General features: G+C 35.9%; 1 protein-coding gene across 1 annotated transcript; it reads left to right on the top strand.

Annotated features, from left to right (window-relative positions):
• The first annotated feature begins 6,379 nt into the window (after window positions 1–6,379).
• Window positions 6,380–8,347, top strand: LOC112748995 (uncharacterized). The gene is made up of 2 exons (XM_025797256.3): window positions 6,380–7,632; window positions 7,721–8,347. Exons 1-2 carry the CDS (start codon window positions 6,510–6,512, stop codon window positions 8,227–8,229), a joined length of 1,632 nt encoding a protein of 543 aa, XP_025653041.2. The 5' UTR covers window positions 6,380–6,509; the 3' UTR covers window positions 8,230–8,347.
• The last annotated feature ends 10,320 nt before the right edge of the window (window positions 8,348–18,667 follow it).

The following is an 18,667-nucleotide window of genomic DNA, read 5'->3' as shown; positions in this document are numbered from 1 at the left end:
GACTGGTCGCTTGCCTCGGCTTTGATAGAGAGGTGGAGGTCTAAGTCCCACACATTTCATCTACCGTGCGGGGAGATTACTATCACCCTGCAGGACGTAGCCTATTAGCTGGGGCTTAGGATAGACAGTGACCTGGTGAGTGGATGCATTGGTGGGTGGGAGCAGAACCATCAGGGACGCACCATTGAGGAGTTATGTCAGCAGCTACTCGGTGTTGTTTTGGGCCCAGTTGACCAACAGTCACAGACGAAATGGACAGTGAAGCTAACATGATTCCAGAACACAGTTTGTGGAGAGCTGGAGCAGGACGCCACATAAGAGCACTTGATGAGATGCAGGAGAGGGTACATCATGCAGCTGATAGGGGGTATCCTGTTCCCAGATGCCTCTGACTTTCGGGTGCACATCAATGGAAATAAGTGGCTTGCAATGCTTGAAAGCTCAATACACGGTGGAAATGTCCAAAAGACTTGATGAAACATGACAGTATCTGTGGAACTAGGCCAAGGCTGAGTCAGCAGTTGCACCTAAGTACCTAAAGAGACAAATTTAGTTGCCTTACTATACACACATGAATTTCTTAACGGTGAATAACCAACATTGAAATAAATCTTACCAGGAAAATACATTTGTATCACGAATAACCAACGAGGAAGCTCCTTGTATGACTCATCCCAATTGTCATATATTCGGGCGATTACTCTCTGTTTTGCAAGCCAAACCTTTCTGTAAGACGCCTTGTAACCAAAGTGGTTCTCCACACCTCCTTGGAGAACCCTGATGCTGATTGTTGGATTGGCTTTGACCATCGTGAAGATGTGTTGCGCAATGACCTTCAAATCCAACCTACCATGGTCTTGTCCAATTGAAGTTTGCATGCAAGAATGAGGCCCAGTGTATCTCCTAACCTCCTATTTTTTTTGCTTTCGGCGATATGATATGAGTATGTTCCAATTACAACCGAGCCCGAACTGGATACATTGTGCATTATACCTCAACTGGTCACTCTCAACTATTTTGTAATCCACAGCCCTCCTAATGTTGTACTACTTAACTGCCAACATTACTTCTTTCTTGTCCTTAAATTGTTGTCCAACCTCAAACTCATTGCTTGGATCCTCTTCAGGGCCTCCCTGGGTGGACGACCAATCCGAAGTCATTGCATCGAGATTCAACCTCGTGAAATGATTCGCGGTCATATGGTTGAGAGATGGCTGGCTGTGTAAGAGCGATCTGAGTGTTACCGTAATAATTCATCTCATCTTCCTCGTCACCATCATCGGGAATTTCAGCTGATTTTTCATCGGCAACATTTTCGTCATCAGGGTTAACTTCATATTGATCCATCATCGGATCTCTAACAACAGAACCATCATGACTTTCAACTCCATCGTCCATCAAGTCAACATTACGAGCTTCAATATTAGACCCCTTCTGACTTCCCTCGGATGGCATATTTAGATCCACCATAGTCCTTCTAATAGTTTGTCTAACAGCTCCACTCAGCGGACTATTATCGACAGTATCTGCAGATGATCCTCGGCCACCCACCTCAACGAGATACACGAATAATTCCAACAGATGAATATTTGTCCATCGGTTGTGCCACGACCGTATGAGACGTATGTCATCGTCGTCGCGCAAACGGTACCTAATCCAACACAACAAACCTATTTCTCACAACCGTTATCTCATAAATATAATAGTAACAGAGGCAATACGAGTGTAATATACCTTTTATAAAACAAACTGTCATTTACTTCGGTCGGATATCTGTAGTAAATTTTTTTCACTTGCTGCCCAACGGAATGCAATATCAAATTCTTCAAAGCTGTTAAACTGTCAATCTCTGGTGTCATAGGTGAATATCGGTTGCCCCGATCTAAAAACTATAGAGCTTTCTTCGTCATACACTATTTCATCATCGTAATGAATGGATAACAATAGATTTCTTGACATTGTAGAGAAAATGTCAACCTTAAAAATGAAAACCAATATTGTGCTTTGCTGATCTACTCTCCAATAGCCATGTTTTTATTTTCGAAATCCAATATATAGTTCGTCGGGGGTTGCGGCGAACTTTATATTTTATATAGAGTTCTCCGGAGGTACGACAAACTTGCTCTAATTACCAAAAAAAAACGTATCCTAAAAAATAAAGCAAAAAAATGTTTTTTTGGGAAAATATTTATTTATTTTATTTTATTTGAGAAAAAAATTCCACAAAATCATTGTATTGTTAACCTCAATTTTCTACTAAAGCTAAAAATATCAAAGCTTTTTATATTTTTTTTTAATTGGGTGATTAGTTCTTTTTTATTAAGTATAAATCCAAATTCAAAAGAATTGTTGAACCACATATTTTTGTCATTATTGCCAAAGGAGTCAACATGTTGATTTTAGAAGATTTTAAGATTGTGGAGCACAGTGGCGGAACTTGAAACAAAATTTTGGGGGGGCCACATAGAAGATAATTCTCAAAATACTTTTGATATGGACCCATTTAAGATAAGCTCGTCTAATCTCATCTCTCTGGTTTAGGTGATATTGCCAAATTTAAAGCCATTTTTCAGGGTCTCGTTCTAAAAAATTAAGGTCAAACTCATCAGATGTAACTATTTGAACTTTTGAAGGTTGTATCTCACTTTTTTCGTGATTCATTAAAGTATAAGAACTATCTATAGGTATTGATATTGTAAAAATTATATGTTCTCCTTCTTAAATATTAGGCTTCCTCTTAAAAAATGCATCAATTCTTTGATTTTTTTTATTATTATTTTATATAAAAATTTGAATATATATCATGTAGAATATGTAAAAAAGAAGTTAGAAGGATAAATATTAAAATTTATAATATTTATTAAATTTTTTTGTATCAATTTATACAAATACAATAATATTAATACTTATTGAATATTCTATTATTTTTTATCATATAAAAAATTAAATTAAATAAATAGTAAAATATAAAATAATATTAAATTAAATAAATAAAAATATCTAATTTTTTATATTTGAACTTAAAGGTAGAGAGAGGGTTGCTTATTGAACTTGTTCCTTGCGAGATAAAGCTTTCGAAGTGTGATCGGCTACAAGCTCCGTCAGGGGCTCGGAAGTATTCTCCTCGGAACTGAAGACCTCGGCGTGGAACCTGCAAAAAGGACTCCGACACTCAAGTTAGTGCTCGGTAATATAAACTTCAACAAGCAAAAGTAAAAATAAGGAATTTGTAGGGTTTGGTGCTATGAAGTCGTTTTTCCTAGTAGTTTATGATCACTGTTTTTCACTTGCCCCAGACGAGGTTTGCTCGTCTGTTTAAATAGACCGCGTAGTAAAGGAAGGTGGACGTTTGAGTAGTGTTTGGCTTTTTAGGGTTTGTTACCGGAAATCGATGTATGAGTTTGTTGATGTGAGATTCTTGGCACTTGCGACGTGTTTGACCTGTTCTCGATTGTGAGTTTTGTTAGCCGAGGATATCAGTAAGGTACAGAATTTATTGGGTACTTTAAGTCATAGTAAAGTATTTAAACCAATTGAATTATTTTTTATCTTTTGAAAAAGTACTACTAATTTTTTTATAAAAAGTTTGGGGGGGCTATGGCCCCCCCTTGTCTGAACTAAGCTCCGCCACTGGTGGAGCAGCTAATTAGTGTTTATATGAAAGAAATATTAAATTTGAATGAGATAGCAACTACAAGAAGACACTACATTTGGTAATAATTAAAGATGCTAACATTCAAGCCTGAAGATATATAACATTATCTTCAACTCCTTCGCTTACATTGTATAATTGGATGAGATTGAAATTGAGTTGAAAAAAAAAGAAAAAAGAATTGAGCTTCTTCATTAATTTTCGTTATATTTCAAATAATATTCTCTTCTGAGCAGTTTCTTTGTTTTTATTAGCAATCATAACAATGTGAACACTTGGTGCATAGTGAGCATAATAATGTCATATCATTGAAAGATAAGAGGCAAATATCAAACTCTTCTAATTGTTGCATAGTTCATGCAGGGAGGGAGGATTCACAGCAACAGTTCTATATTAGTATGTTATGATTTGGTTCAAATGAACTTTCTAGAGAAAAAAATTTACTTTATTTGCAAATGAGCTACTTGAAATTTAGCTTATTACTCTTTAAAGCTTGTGTATCTATTGTAGACTATTAATATTTATTACTTAGTATCTACTAATTGAAAAAAAAGAGCTTATGTTTCTATAAATTTTCTTAAATTTTATATTTGATGAGTTGATAGTGGTTTGAGTAAAGATGTATGCAATCACTTGAGTTTTGGTGGACTTTGACTCATTTCTAATATTAATGTATAATATTACGATGATGGAATAGCCCTTCCATCTTAAAATGTGTCTTAACAAATTTTTACAAGGGTGCTTAACAGCTTAACTAACACATCAATTAACTACACTATTTATATGTCTATACACACAAAAATTTCATTATGTATTCCATAAGATATCTTAGTGTTATGGTTTAGAAAGATTTAAAAATTTACATATCAACAGAAAATAAAAATAACTCTAGCAAATGGACGTTTGAAAAACGATTATGCCAATCTCTAATTAGTCATATGTCTTCGTCATCACGTATTCGATATCATGGTCAAATGAAATAATGTTAAAAGTCATGTTTACATATACTTTTTGATAAGGAAATAAAAGATAAACAAAAAGATAATGATTCAAACTAAAAAATGGATACATTAAAATTGAAATAAAAAAGGATAGATTGAAATTGAGTTCAAAAAGAACCACTCTATTTTCTACCCAATTTCTTGACGCAACAAGAAACGGACTCCTTAACCTAACTTGTCAACGCCATAGTTTGGGAATTGAATCGAAGGGACTCCTCAACCTTCTACTCAATTTCCCGATGCAACAAGAGAGGAACTCCTCAACCTCAATTGTTCACACCATGGTTTCATCACGAAACCAAAAAAGGAGTTTTCAAAATCTCTAAAAATTCTATTCTATGACTACAATAATTAAGAAGGTATTTATAATCTCTTATTAAGTTAAAACTAAGAAAAACCCTAAAGCCCGTAAACATAAGGTCCAATCTAGTAATTAAATAAACAAAATCAAAATACATTAAATTAAAATACTCTAAAAATGTAAACTAATATCTTCTAAATAATACTTAAACTCTTCATATCTCGAACATTTGAAGCACGTATCACCTTTGTAAATTAAAGTGCCGTTTACTTTTGTCGAATATTTGTAATAGAATTTTTTCACTATGTTCATGATTTATAATTTTTTAGCATTATCACCTCTCTCATTTCAATAGGTAAGTATATAAAGGTTGGTTGTGTAAAAATTCATCCACATCAAACGTAATTTTACCATCATGATGAATTGATAATAATGTTACTCCAGACATTATAGAAAATAGAATAATGAAAAATGTAAAAGAGAAAAAGTGAATATAGATGTGAATGAAAAGAAATCAGTATATGCGAATATATAATATATGTGGGAAAAAGTTCGCAGTTAATTAACATAAAGTTCGCCGGTCTAGGGGATGAACTTTATAGGAATATTAAAGTTTGTTGTCGCAATGGTCGAATTTCATAATAATACACAAGTTCATCATTGCAGTGAGCGAATTAGGGCTGTCAAATGCACTAGTCTGGCCCATTTAGGCCCGGCCCATTAAACCCGTAGGTTAAATGGGTTGGACCGATTAAGCCCGTTTTAATCGCGGGTCTTAATTTTTCAGCCCGAACCGTTTATGGTCAGCCCGTGGGCTAAACGGGCCAGTCCGTTTATCCTTTTATTTTATTTTTTAAAAAATATTTTGACAAAAAAATTACTTTTAGGTCAAAAACTTTAAAAAAAAAATTTTTTAGTTGATGGGACGGATCGAGAAAAATATCAACTAAAAGTGCTACTTTTTTTAAAAAAATATAAAAAAAAAATTAAATGGGTCACCCATTTAGTCTACGGGTTAGCCCGTTTAATCTGTCATTTTTTTGCGGGTTAAACGGGCTCAGCCCATTTTGCCCGAAATTTAAACGGGCTTAATTTTGGAGACAAAGTCTGCCGATTTAAATGGGTAAACAGACTGACCCGATAGATTTGACCTATTTTGACGGCTCTAGAGCGAACTTACTTCAAACTCCAAAAAAATTATAAAGCTTATAGTAGACAAACTTCATAATAATGAACAAATTTGCTATTGCAATTAGCAAACTTACTTCAAACTCCCAAAAAAAAAAATTCTAAAAATTAAAAATAAAATTATTTGTTTTGAAAAAGAAATAATTTTTAAATTCATTTCAGAAAAATTTCGGAAACATCTTTAATAAGATTTATCTTAATTTTTTTTTTCGGACAAATCTTGAACCAAAGGATTGGCTCGGCGAGAACAAACGGGGTTTGCATACGATCTTCAATAACCGAAACCCTAGCCTACGTCTCCCTTCTATCTCCCAGCCTTCTACATCACAAACAAATAAATCCTTTCTTCTCTGTGTTCATATTGTTGATGATGGAGTCGGCGGAAACAGGAGAATGCCTGTGGATGGTGACAGACGAATACATCTTTGGCATCCGCGTTGAGAAGTTAGAAAAATTGGGGAAGAATGAGGATAGGGATTGGAAATCCCTTCTTGAGCGGGATCGGTTTGATTTCCTTTTCAAACTTCCAGAGTCCCGCACGTGGGATCACTTTATCTTCGACGGGAAACTTTTCTTAGTCGATGTTCAACCCGTTTCTGGCACAAAGATCTACCAAATCTCCTATGTCGGCGGCAACACGTTGGGCATATCTGAGGCAGTAGCGACGGGCGCAATCCCTCCGCCACCGACCAGCTACCACAGTTTCCTTGCAAACATTAAAGATAAAGTTTACATGGTGGAGCATACTGTGGCACCACCGTCAGGAAGAAAGAGGGGGTTATGGGTTTTACGTTCGGGTTCCAGTCCCCCGAACTGGCATTCCTTGGCCGTTCCTCCAATCGAACTCGCCTCTGATTATTCGATTCATGGTTTCGTGTTAAATGATAAACTTTTCTTGCATGGCGGATCCACACCAGGAATTGCCCATGTCTACCACCCAAAATGTGACGCATGGTCGGCATGGATTAAACAGGAGGGCGTATTTTCTCTTCCTGCTTATGATGTTTTCTGGCCTGTGTCGTTCCTTGGAGATGTAGGCGATCGCAGTGTGGTGCTGACATGGAACCTGATGGGTCTTCCCGGACCTGGTGTGAAATATGAGATACACGCTTTGCTGGTGGATAATAAAGATTATTGCATTCTTCGCCATCAATTCCTTGATGAGTTGTGTGAGGCGATCCAACCATCCTTCTTTGATGATTCGTGCTCAAATCTCAACTTGGTTGACCTTGGCAACAGCAAAGTATGCGTTATCATCGGTGGTCTCGCAGAAGGCATTCCATCCCTTTTCATTTTAGTAGTTGAATTAGGGTTGGTACAAGAGGAGGAGCAGCAAAGGTTCTTATCTGTGCGTGTACTCGTGAATCGAGTCTTCCATATGAAGCGTCATCTCTCAGAGGACTTCTTTCAATTGCCCTGGACCTCCTTTCTTTTCTCGCTCAGAAAGGGAACGTCGGACATAGACAGGGATGCCGTGAAGGATCATATAGGTAAGAAGATTGATAAAGTGTAGTCTTTGTTTTTTTTTTTTTTTTCTGTGTGCTTATGTTCTCATGGTTTTTTGATTTATATTGCTAGGTGAGAAAGTTCCCACCCTGACTTCGGCATCTCTGAAGGCCTTTTCCAGGAAGAGGTCATCCGGGAAGGAAAATAATGTGGTCAAGGTTGCTCAATCTAAGGAGATTAGTTTAAAGAGAACAAAGCTAGAGTCAGCTGTTGTAGGTCTTGATAAGTACCTGGCGGTTTCTCAATTGAAGGATAGGGCTAGAGAATTGGGTATGAAGGACATGACCGAGGCTTTGAAGCCGAAGGAAAAAGAGAAGATTGAGGCGGCATTAACTCTAAAGGTGGGTGAGCTGGAGAATGCATTAAAGGATGCTAAAAATTCAAAGGAGACAATGGCTTTTGAGATGTTTTGGAAAGGGTTTGATCGTGCTGTAAGTCAAATTAAGGCTCTTGCGCTGGATGTTAATGTGGATGATATGGATGTATCCAAGATTGTGGTAAATGGAGTATTAGTGGATGCTGACATCCTGGAAGGTGGTTGTGATGAAAATGCTGCAGATGTTGAGAAGAAAGACCCATAGTGTGGTTATCATATGTATTTTAATTATTTGCTGTTAGTATGGATGATGATGTAGTATGTTGGATTCTAAGTATTTTGCTTCTGGCTTTTTGATGAATACCAGTTCGGCTATTGTTTTACTTTTTCATTTGTTTGCATGATTTGCTTCACTGAGCTGTTGCCGTTAGAAATCAAATTTGAGGTCCGAACTTGTTCGTGTCGGTTAGGTTGCGGCTGTGCACGTTGCATATAAGGACTTGATGCATGATTCTCATCACTAAGGAAACTTACTTTTTGATCTATCCCATCCAAGTCTTCATAAGGAATATGCCATGGAGGTTGTGCATTAGCCTTCTTGACATCAATTTCAATCTTATTGGAGGGGTACTCTACAATTTTAGATTTCCATGGAGGTTCAGCATCCCCTAAATCTTCAACCACTTCTTCCTCTGCAACTATTATGGCTTCCTCTACTTGTTCCAATACAAAGCCATGTTCCTCGTTGTCCACCGGAGTTTCTAGTGTCTCTTTCATGCTACGCTCTTCTTTTGATTCTCCACATATAGCCATGGGAGTACTTTGAGTGCTCAGATGTTGGAAAGCTAATCGATTTATTACCTCGGTAAAGGCAGTCGTGAATTCTAGTACTCCCCGTTTCATCTCTTCTTGCTCTTGAAGAAGAACACCAATACTATCATGCATTGAAGGTTGAGGTGGATGTGAGGGCTCATTATTTGGGAGGAAAGGTTCATGATAAGAGGGTGGTTCATCACTTTCCATCTTTTCTACTTGTTGCACAGCACACTTCAATTCCTTGCTCTCAAATTGAGATTCCTTAGCCATGAAAGCTTCGGGTGCTGTTTGGTTTATCGCTCGGTCCAATTGACGCAGGGTTGCATGAAATTTATCCACTGTTTCCTTGAGACGATCCCTTGATTCTTGTCCAGCTTGAATAACATGATTAGGATCATAAGACTCTTGGATTGATGGATATAGATGTGGTGTATATGGAGGTGGTGGCTCTTGGGAATAATTGGGTTGAAATTGGGATGGATCTATGTATGGCTCATATGGCTCATAGGGTGGTTGATATGGTGGATAAAAGTTAGAATCATGTGATGATGTTTGGTAGTCGGGGGCTTGTGAGTATGGTGGTCCAGAGTTGTGTTGAGGAGGCGGTTCATAATCATATGGTGGGCCTTGTTGGTAACTATAAGGAGGTCCACCATAACTATTGTTCTGACATGCATTATTGAATGGTCGTCATCCATGATAGTTTGGAAGGTGGTGTTGCCTAAAGGGTTGATCAGATTCTCGTGACTCCGTCCATCTCTGATTGTCTTGACATCGATGCATGTTCCTGTTATAGCTTCCATTCCTTTCAACATTATTAGAACCAAACTCAAAGCGATAGGAGTGAGAATTCATAGTAAATAATAAAAATTAAAAGCGAAAAATAAAAACAAATAAACAAACAAAAGAAAATACTTACAATAACCAATAATAAGGCACACAGTTGCAATTCCCCGGCAACGGCGCCATTTTGACGAACTGATTTTCTGTTGGTAAAGAATTTTTATAAATATAATCGCGTTGTAAGTATAGCTTCTAAACCAACAGAGAATCCTTTCGTACAAAAGTTTTGCTTGTCACAAGTAACAAATCCCTAATAAAATTGATAACCGAAGTATTCAAACCTCGGGTCGTCTTCTCAAGGAATTGCAGGGAGGTATGATTTATTATTGGTTATGCAAAAAGGTAGAATTTTGGGGGGTTTTTGATATAGGGAACAAATAATTTAAATGGCAGAAAAATAAATTAATAATTATAAAAATCTCTTGGCAAAGTATGAGAAATTGAGGTCCTATCCTAGTTATCCTTATCAGGTGTGATGAGAATTGGGTTTTGCTCCCACTTTATTTAACCTCTAACTATGAAGGTAAGTTAAGTGGATGAATCAAATTGATTCCTCAGGTCCTAGTCAATTCCTAAGAAAAGACTAGAGTTATTGGAATTCAAATCAATCAGCAAATTCCAATGTTCAAACAATAGCTGAGTTTGATAACTCAAGTGTTATCAATTACTTAACCAAAGCCAAAAGGGAAAAATAAATCTAAATTGAATTGAAAGCAATTTTAAACAGAATAAAACAATCATAAACCTGAAATACCTCAAATTGCATTTAAACATAAATTGAAGTCCTAACATGGAAAGGTTCATAAGCCAATTGGACAACATAAATCATATACAAATAAAAGTATTAGAGTAAATGAAAGTAGAAAATAAATATTGAAGGAACATAGAACCTGGAATGAAGAAGTAATCCTAAAATAAAGAGAAATCCTAATCCTAAAACCTAAGAGAGAGGAGAGAGCCTCTCTCTCCAAAAACTACATCTAAAACCTAAAAAGTGTGAATTATGAATGTCGTATGATGAATGGATGCATTCTCCCACTTTATAGCCTCTAATCTATGTTTTTCGGGGCAAAAACTGGGTCAAAAACAGTCCAGAAATCGCCCCCAGCGATTTCTGGTACGTACAGGTTGCGGAAAAGTGACGCGGAAGCGTCGTCCACGCGTTCGCGCGGATTGCGTTTTTGCGAGGTCACGCGTCCGCGTGATCCACGCGTTTGCGTCACCTGACTTCGGGGCAGCTATGGTAAATTGTATATCGTTGCGAAGCCCCGGACGTTATCTTTCCAACGCAACTTGAACCGCGTCATTTGGACCTCTATAGCTCAAGTTATGACCGTTTGAGTGCAAAGAGGTCAGGCTGGATAGCTTAGCAATTTCTTCAACTTCCTGTAATCTCTGAAATCACTTAACACACATATCACAGAATGGTAATAAGAGATGATTAAAATTAGCTAAATTAAAATCAGAGAAACATGTTTTCAATCATAGTACAAAATCAGGAAGGAAAACGTAAAACATGCGAATTGTATGAATAAGTGGGCAAGGACTTGATAAAAACCACTCAATTGAGCACATTATAAACCATAAAATAGTAGTTTATTAGTAAGCCCATAGTAAAAGATGTCTAACTGTACCCACTCTGAAAATATTTCAGATGGGCATTTCCTTAGCATCCCTCTGTACCTCTCCCAGGCATTATAAAGGGATTCATCATCCTCTTGTTTAAACCCTGGATGTCCAGCCTTAGCTGTGTCATCTTTTTTGGAGGGAAATATTGATTCAGGAATTTGTCTGATAACTGTTTCCATGTTCTTATGCTTGCTGTGGGTTGGTTATTTAACCACCTCTTAGCTTAATCTTTTACAGCAAATGGAAACAGCAATAATCTGTAGACATCCTGATCTACTTCCTTGTCACGTACTGTGTCAGCAATTTGCAAAAACTGTGCTAGAAACTCAGTAGGTTCTTCCTGTGGAAGACCGGAATACTGGCAATTTCGCTACACCATGACAATGAGCTAAGGATTTAGCTCAAAACTACTTGCTTTGATGGGTGGTATACAGATGCTACTCCCATATGCAGTAGTAATGGGGTTAGCATATGACCCCAGAGTCCTTCTAGACTGTTCATTTCTACTTTGGTCCATGATGGAAAAAAGGGAATTAATGTGAATTGTAAATAAAATATATTTTTATTTTTATTTTATTTAATTAAAAACAAACCGAATAAATAAAAAAATAAGATAAAATAAAATAATTAGAAATTAAAATATAAATTTTGAAACTAAAAGAAAAAGGAAAAATAATTTTGAAAACTAAAATAATTACTTAATTAAGAAGATTTGAAAGACTTTGGATATGATTTTTGAAAAAGATTTTGAATTTTGAAATTTTAAAACTAAAACAGGATAAAATATAAATTTTAAAATAGAAATCTAAATTTTTTTTAAATGAGATTTTCAAAAATTCAATTAAATAGAGAGAAAAGATATTTTTGAAATTAATGAGGAAAGAGAAAAACAATAAAATGACACCAAACTTAGAATTTTTAGATCAAAACAAAGAAAACAAACAAGAAAACTTTGAATATCAAGATGAACACTAAAAGCAACTTTTGAAAATTTTTTAAGAAAACTAAAACACAAAGGACACCAAACTTAAAATATGAAACTAAACTCAAACGGAAGACTCTAAACCAAAAAGAAAAAATTTTTCTTAATCTAAGTAACAAAATAAACCGTTAGTTGTCCAAACTCGAACAATCCTCGGCAACGGCGCCAAAAACTTGGTACACGAAATCGTGATCGCACACTTTTCACAACTCCGCACAACTAACTAGCAAGTGTACTGGGTCGTCCAAGTAATACCTTATGTGAGTAAGGGTCGATCCCACAGAGATTGTCGGCTTGAAGCAGCAATGGTTATTTTGTAAATCTTAGTCAAGAGATTAATGATAAGAGTGATTATATTTATGAAAAATAAATAACATAAATTAAACAATACTTGTGATGCAGTAATGAGAAATAGGTTGAGGTTTTGGAGATGCTCTGTTTTCTGAATCTCTGCTTTCCTACTGTCTTCTTCTTCATGCACGCAAGGCTCCTTCCATGGCAAGTTGTATGTTGGTGGATCACCGTTGTCAATGGCTACCATCAGTCCTCTCAGTAAAAATGGTCCAAATGTGTTGTCACCGCACGGCTAATCATCTGTCGGTTCTCACTCATGTTGGAATAGGATCCATTGATCCTTTTGCATCTGTCACTACGCCCAACATTCGCGAGTTTGAAGCTCGTCACAGTCATCCCATCCCAGATCCAACTCAGAATACCACAGACAAGGTTTAGACTTTCCGGATCTCAAGAATGTTGCCAATTGATTCTAGCTTATACCACGAAGACTTTGATCTCACAAATTCAAATGCTCTGTTGTCAGGAGAGGCAATCAAACCCATGGACCAGGAACCAAAGAGATACACACTCAATCTAAGATAGAACGGAAGTGGTTGTCAAGCACGCGTTCATAGGTTGAAATGGTGATGAGTGTCACGGATCATCACATTCACCATGCTGAAGTATGAGTGAATATCTTAGAATAGAAACAAGCGTGATTGAATGGAAAACAGTAGTAATTGTATTAATCCATTGAAACACAGCAGAGATCCTCACCCCCAACCATGGGGTTTAGAGACTCATGCCATCAGAAATACAATATGAAGTGTAAAAATGTCATCAGATACAAAATAAATCTCAAAAATTAGTTTTTATACTAAAACTAGTGACCTAGATTTACAGAAAATGAGTAAACTAAGATAGATGGTGTAGAAATCCACTTCCGGAGCCCACTTGGTGTGTGATTGGACTGAGCATTGAAGCTTCCATATGTAGAGACTTTTCTTGGAGTTAAACGCCAGGTTGTTGTGATGAGCGGATAATTTATACGCTTTTTGGTATTGTTTTTAGGTAGTTTTTAGTATATTTTATTTAGTTTTTAGTATATTTTTATTAGTTTTTATGAAAAATTTATATTTCTGGACTTTACTATGAGTTTGGGTGTTTTTCTGTGATTTCAGGTAAATTCTGACTGAAATTGACGGATCTGAGCAAAAATCTTATTCAGGCTGAAAAAGGACTGCTGATGTTGTTGGATTCTGACCTCTCTGCACTCAAAATGGATTTTCTAGAGCTACGAAACTTCGAATGGCGTGCTCTCAATTGCGTTGGAAAGTAGACATCTAGGGCTTTCCAGCAATATATAATAGTCTATATTTTATTCGAGTTTAGATGACGTAAACAGACGTTCAACGCCAGTTTCATGCTACATTCTGGAGTAAAACGCCAGAAACACGTCACAAACCAGAGTCAAATGCCAGAAACACGTTGCAACCTGGCGTTTAACTCCAAGAGAAGCCTCTGCATGTGTAAAGCTCAAGCTCAGCCCAAGCACACACCAAAGTGGGCCCTGGAAGTGGATTTCTGCACTTAGACTTATTTCTGTAAACCCTAGTAACTAGTTTAGTATAAATAGGACTTTTTACTATTGTTTTAGAATCTTCGGAGGTTTAGTTCTTAGACATTAGGGGCTGGCCATTCGGCCATGCCTGGACCACTATCACTTATGTATTTTCAACGGTGGAGTTTCTACACACCATAGATTAAGGGTGTGGAGCTCTGCTGTACCTCGAGTTTTAATGCAATTACTACTATTTTCTATTCAATTCAGCTTATTCTTATTCTAAGATACTCATTCGCACCAAAGAACATGATGAAGGTGATGATTATGTGACGCTCATCACCATTCTCACCTATGAACGCGTGATTGACAACCACTTCCGTTCTACAAGCAACAAAGGCTAGAGTGTGTATCTCTTGGATTCCTTAACCAGGATCTTCGTGGTATAAGCTAGAATCCATTGGTAGCATTCTTGAGAATCCGAAAAGTCTAAACCTTGTCTGTGGTATTCCGAGTAGGATTCAGTGATTGAATGACTGTGACGAGCTTCAAACTTGCGAGTGTTGGGCGTAGTGACAGACGCAAAAGAATCACGGGATTCTATTCCAACATGATCGAGAACCGACAGATGATTAGCCGTGCAGTGACAGCGCATTTGGAACATTTTCACTGAAAGGACAGACGGTAGCCATTGACAACGGTGATCCCCAACATACAGCTTGCCATGGAAAGGAGTAAGAAGGATTGGATGAAAGAAGTAGGAAAGCAGAGATTCAGAAGGAACAAGCATCTCCATACGCTTATCTGAAATTCCCACCATTGATTTACATAAGTATCTCTATATTTTATGTTTTATTTATCTTTATAATTTTGAAAACCCATAATAAACTTGAATCTGCCTGACTGAGATTTACAAGACGACCATAGCTTGCTTCATACCAACAATCTCCGTGGGATCAACCCTTACTCACATAAGGTTTATTACTTGGACGACCCAGTGCACTTGCTGGTTAGTTGTGCGAAGTTGTGAGAAAAAGTGATATTAACATTGAGCGTACCAAGTTGTTGGCGCCATTGTGATCACAATTTCATGCACCAAGTTTTTGGCGCCGTTGCTGGGGATTGTTTGAGTTTGGACAACTGACGGTTCATCTTGTTGCTCAGATTAGGTAATTTTCTTTTTGTTTTATTTTCAAAAATTTTTCAAAAAAACCTTTCATAATTTCTCCCTCTGTTTTTGAAAAATCCTTCAGAGTTTTTAAGAATGAATTCTAGAATTTCAAAATGGTATGCTAAAGCTTGGCTGGCCATCAAGCTTTAGAATAACCTGGCATGATTCCTGGAATTTTGATTGAGGACTTTGAATTCATTACTTCCTTTTCCCTATATGTTTTCGAAAAAAATAAAATAAAATACAAAAAAATTAATAAAATCATAAAAACAAAAAATATTTTGTGTTTCTTGTTTGAGTCTAGAGTCAAGTCACAAGTTTGGAGTCAATTGCATGTTTTAATTTTTTTAAAAAAAAAAAAATAATTTTCAAAAATTTGCATGCATGCATAGTGTTCTTCATGATCTTCAAGTTGTTCTTAATGAATTTTCTTGTTTGATCTTCATATTTTCTTGTTTTGTGTTGTATGGTGTTTTTCATATGCATTCTTGCATTCATAGTGTCTAAACATGAAAGATTTCTAAGTTTGGTGTCTTGCATATTTTCTTTTCATTAAAATTTTTTCAAAAATAAGTTCTTGATGTTCATCATGATCTTCAAAGTGTTCTTGGTGTTCATCTTGACATTCATAGTGTTCTTGCATGCATCATGTGTTTTGATCTAAAAATTTCCATGTATTGAGTCTTTTAGTATTTTTCTCTCTCATCATTAAAATTAAAAAAAAAAATATATCTTTTCCTTATTTTGCTCATAATTTTCGAAATCTTTGGGTTGACTTAGTTAAAAAATTTTTAAAATTAGTTGTTTCTTGTTGGTCAGTTCAAGATTTCAATTTAAAAAAAAAATCTTATCTTTTCAAAATCTTTTTCAAAAATCATATCTTTTCCATTTTTCTCTTTGTTTTTGAATTTTTCTAAAATCTTTTTCAAAATTTTTTAAAATCTTTTTCCTATTTTTATATCATATTTTCGAAAATTACATCAACAATTAATGTTTTGATTCAAAAATTCTAAGTTTGTTACTTTCTTGTTAAGAAAGATTCAAACTTTAAATTTTAGAATCATATCTGATGGTTTCTTGTGAGTCAAGTCATTAATTGTGATTCTAAAAATCAAATCTTTTTCGAAACTAATTTCAATTATATCTTTTAAAAACCATATCTTTTCAAAATCATATCTTTTTCTATATATCTTTTTCAAATAATATCTTTTTAATCATATCTTTTTTATCATATCTTTTTAATCTTATCTTTTCAAACATATCTTTTTCATATCATATCTTTTTCAAACTTTAATTTTAACATATCTTTTTCTAACTTTTATCTTTTCAAAATTAAATTCAAAAAACTTTTTCAAAATCATCTAACCACTTTTTCAATTTTTATTTTCGAAAATTTACTAACCAATTTTTCAAAAAAAATAAATAATTTTCGAAATTCTCTCCCTCTCATCTCTCTTTCTAATTATTTTATTTATCTACTAACAATTCTCTTTTCTTTAAAAAAAAAGGAAAAAAATTTTTCGAACCCTCTCCCTCTTTCTATGTTCAAATTTTTCTCTTCTACTCTTCTTCCCTTCCACTCACATAAAGGAACCTCTATACTGTGGTAAAGAGGATCCCTATTATTATTTTCTGTTCCCTCCTTTTTCATATGAGCAGGAGCAAGGACAAGAACATTCTTGTTGAAGCAGATCCTAAACCTGAAAGGACTCTGAAGAAAAAACTGAGAGAAGCTAAAATACAACAATCTAGAGAAAACCTTACAGAAATTTTCGAAAAAGAAGAGGAGATGGCAGACAAGTCAAGGAAACAAGCTTATGGATTGGTAGAGGACATGTTAGTGAAGGTTAAAGGCCTTTACATCCCTGCTGATTTCATAATCCTAGACACTGGGAAGGATGAGGATGATGGCATCATCCTTGGAAGACCCTTCCTAGCCACAACAAGAGCTGTGATTGATGTTGACAGAGGAGAGCTAGTCTTTCAATTGAATGGGGACCATCTTGTGTTTAAAGCATAAGGATCTTCCTCTGCAACCATGGAGAGGAAGCATGAAAAGCTTCTCTCAATACAGAGTCAAACAAAGCCCCCACAATCAAACTCTAAGTTTGGTGTTGGGAGGCCACAACCAAACTCTAAGTTTGGTGTTGGGAAGCCCCAACCTTACTCTGATTATCTGTGAGACTCCATGGGAGCTCACTGTCAAGCTAGTGACAGTAAAGAACCGCTTATTGGGAGGCAACCCAATCTTATTTGATTATGTTTAATTTTTATTTCTCCTTGTTATTTTATGTTCTCTTAGGTTGATGATCATGTGGGGTCACTAAAAAATTGCAAAAATTAAAAACAAAATAAAAAAACAGCTAAAGAAACAGCACACCCTGGAGGAAGAGCATTCTAGCGTTTAAACGCCAGAAACATGCATCTGTCTGGCGTTTAACGCCGGAAACAAGCAACAACCTGGCGTTAAATGCCAGAAACAAGCTACATTTGGGCGTTTAACACTAGAAACAGGCAGCAGTCTGGCGTTAAACGCCAGTATTGCATATAGAGGGCATTTTACACGCCTAAAGGGTGCAGGGATGAGAAATCCTTGACACCTCTGGATCTGTGGACCCCACAGGATCCCCACCTCTCTCTCTCACATCTTGGAAGTTCCTCATCATGAAATCCCTGAGATGCCTCAGGAGATGCACTTTCCTCCACACAACTATTGGGAGCAAATCAACATCTCTTTGGAGGGGTTGAGTTACAACATGAATCAACTAAGGGTGGAGCACCAAGAGCACTCCATCATGCTCCATGAAGATTAGAGAAGATCAAAGAGCCATGAGAGAGGAGAAACAAAGGCAAGGAAGAGACATAGAGGAGCTTAAGAGCACCATTGGTTCTTCAAGAGGAGGAAGACACCACCCTCACTAAGGTGGACTCGTTCTTTAATTTCCTTGTTCTTTTATTTCTCTATTTTTCGATTTTCATGCTTCATGTTTGTTTATGTTTGTGTCTTATTTACATGATCATTAGTGTCTAGTGTCTATGTCTTAAAGTTATGAATAATTCCATGAATCCTTCACCTTTCTTAAATAAACTGTTTTAATTGCAAAAGAAAGAGAAGTACTTAAATTTCGAAATTTATCCTTAAAATTAATTCAATTATTTTGATGTGGTGACAATGCTTTTTGTTTTCTGAATGAATGATTGAACAGTGCATATTTTTGATATTGTTGTTTATGAATGTTAAATATGTTGGCTCTTGAAAGAATGATGAACAAGAGACATGTTATTGATGATCTGAAAAATCATAAAATTGATTCTTGAAGCAAGAAAAAGCAGTGAATAAAAAAAATAAGCTTGCGAAAAAAAAACAAAAAAGAAAAGAAATAAAAAGAAAGAGCAAGCAGAAAAAGCCAATAGCCCTTAAAACT

This window comes from Arachis hypogaea, chromosome 15 (genome assembly GCF_003086295.3).
Source record: "Arachis hypogaea cultivar Tifrunner chromosome 15, arahy.Tifrunner.gnm2.J5K5, whole genome shotgun sequence".
Taxonomy (NCBI): domain Eukaryota; kingdom Viridiplantae; phylum Streptophyta; class Magnoliopsida; order Fabales; family Fabaceae; genus Arachis; species Arachis hypogaea.
This window is presented reverse-complemented; position numbering and strand designations above follow the sequence as displayed.

What these genes read in the sequence shown, in the direction of transcription:
- LOC112748995 (XM_025797256.3), top strand. Translation starts at nt 6,510, where the DNA reads ATGATGGAGTCGGCGGAAACAGGAGAATGCCTGTGGATGGTGACAGAC. An exon ending in TGCCGTGAAGGATCATATAG is followed by an intron (nt 7,633 to 7,720) that starts GTAAGAAGATTG and finishes TTATATTGCTAG; the next exon opens with GTGAGAAAGTTCCCACCCTG.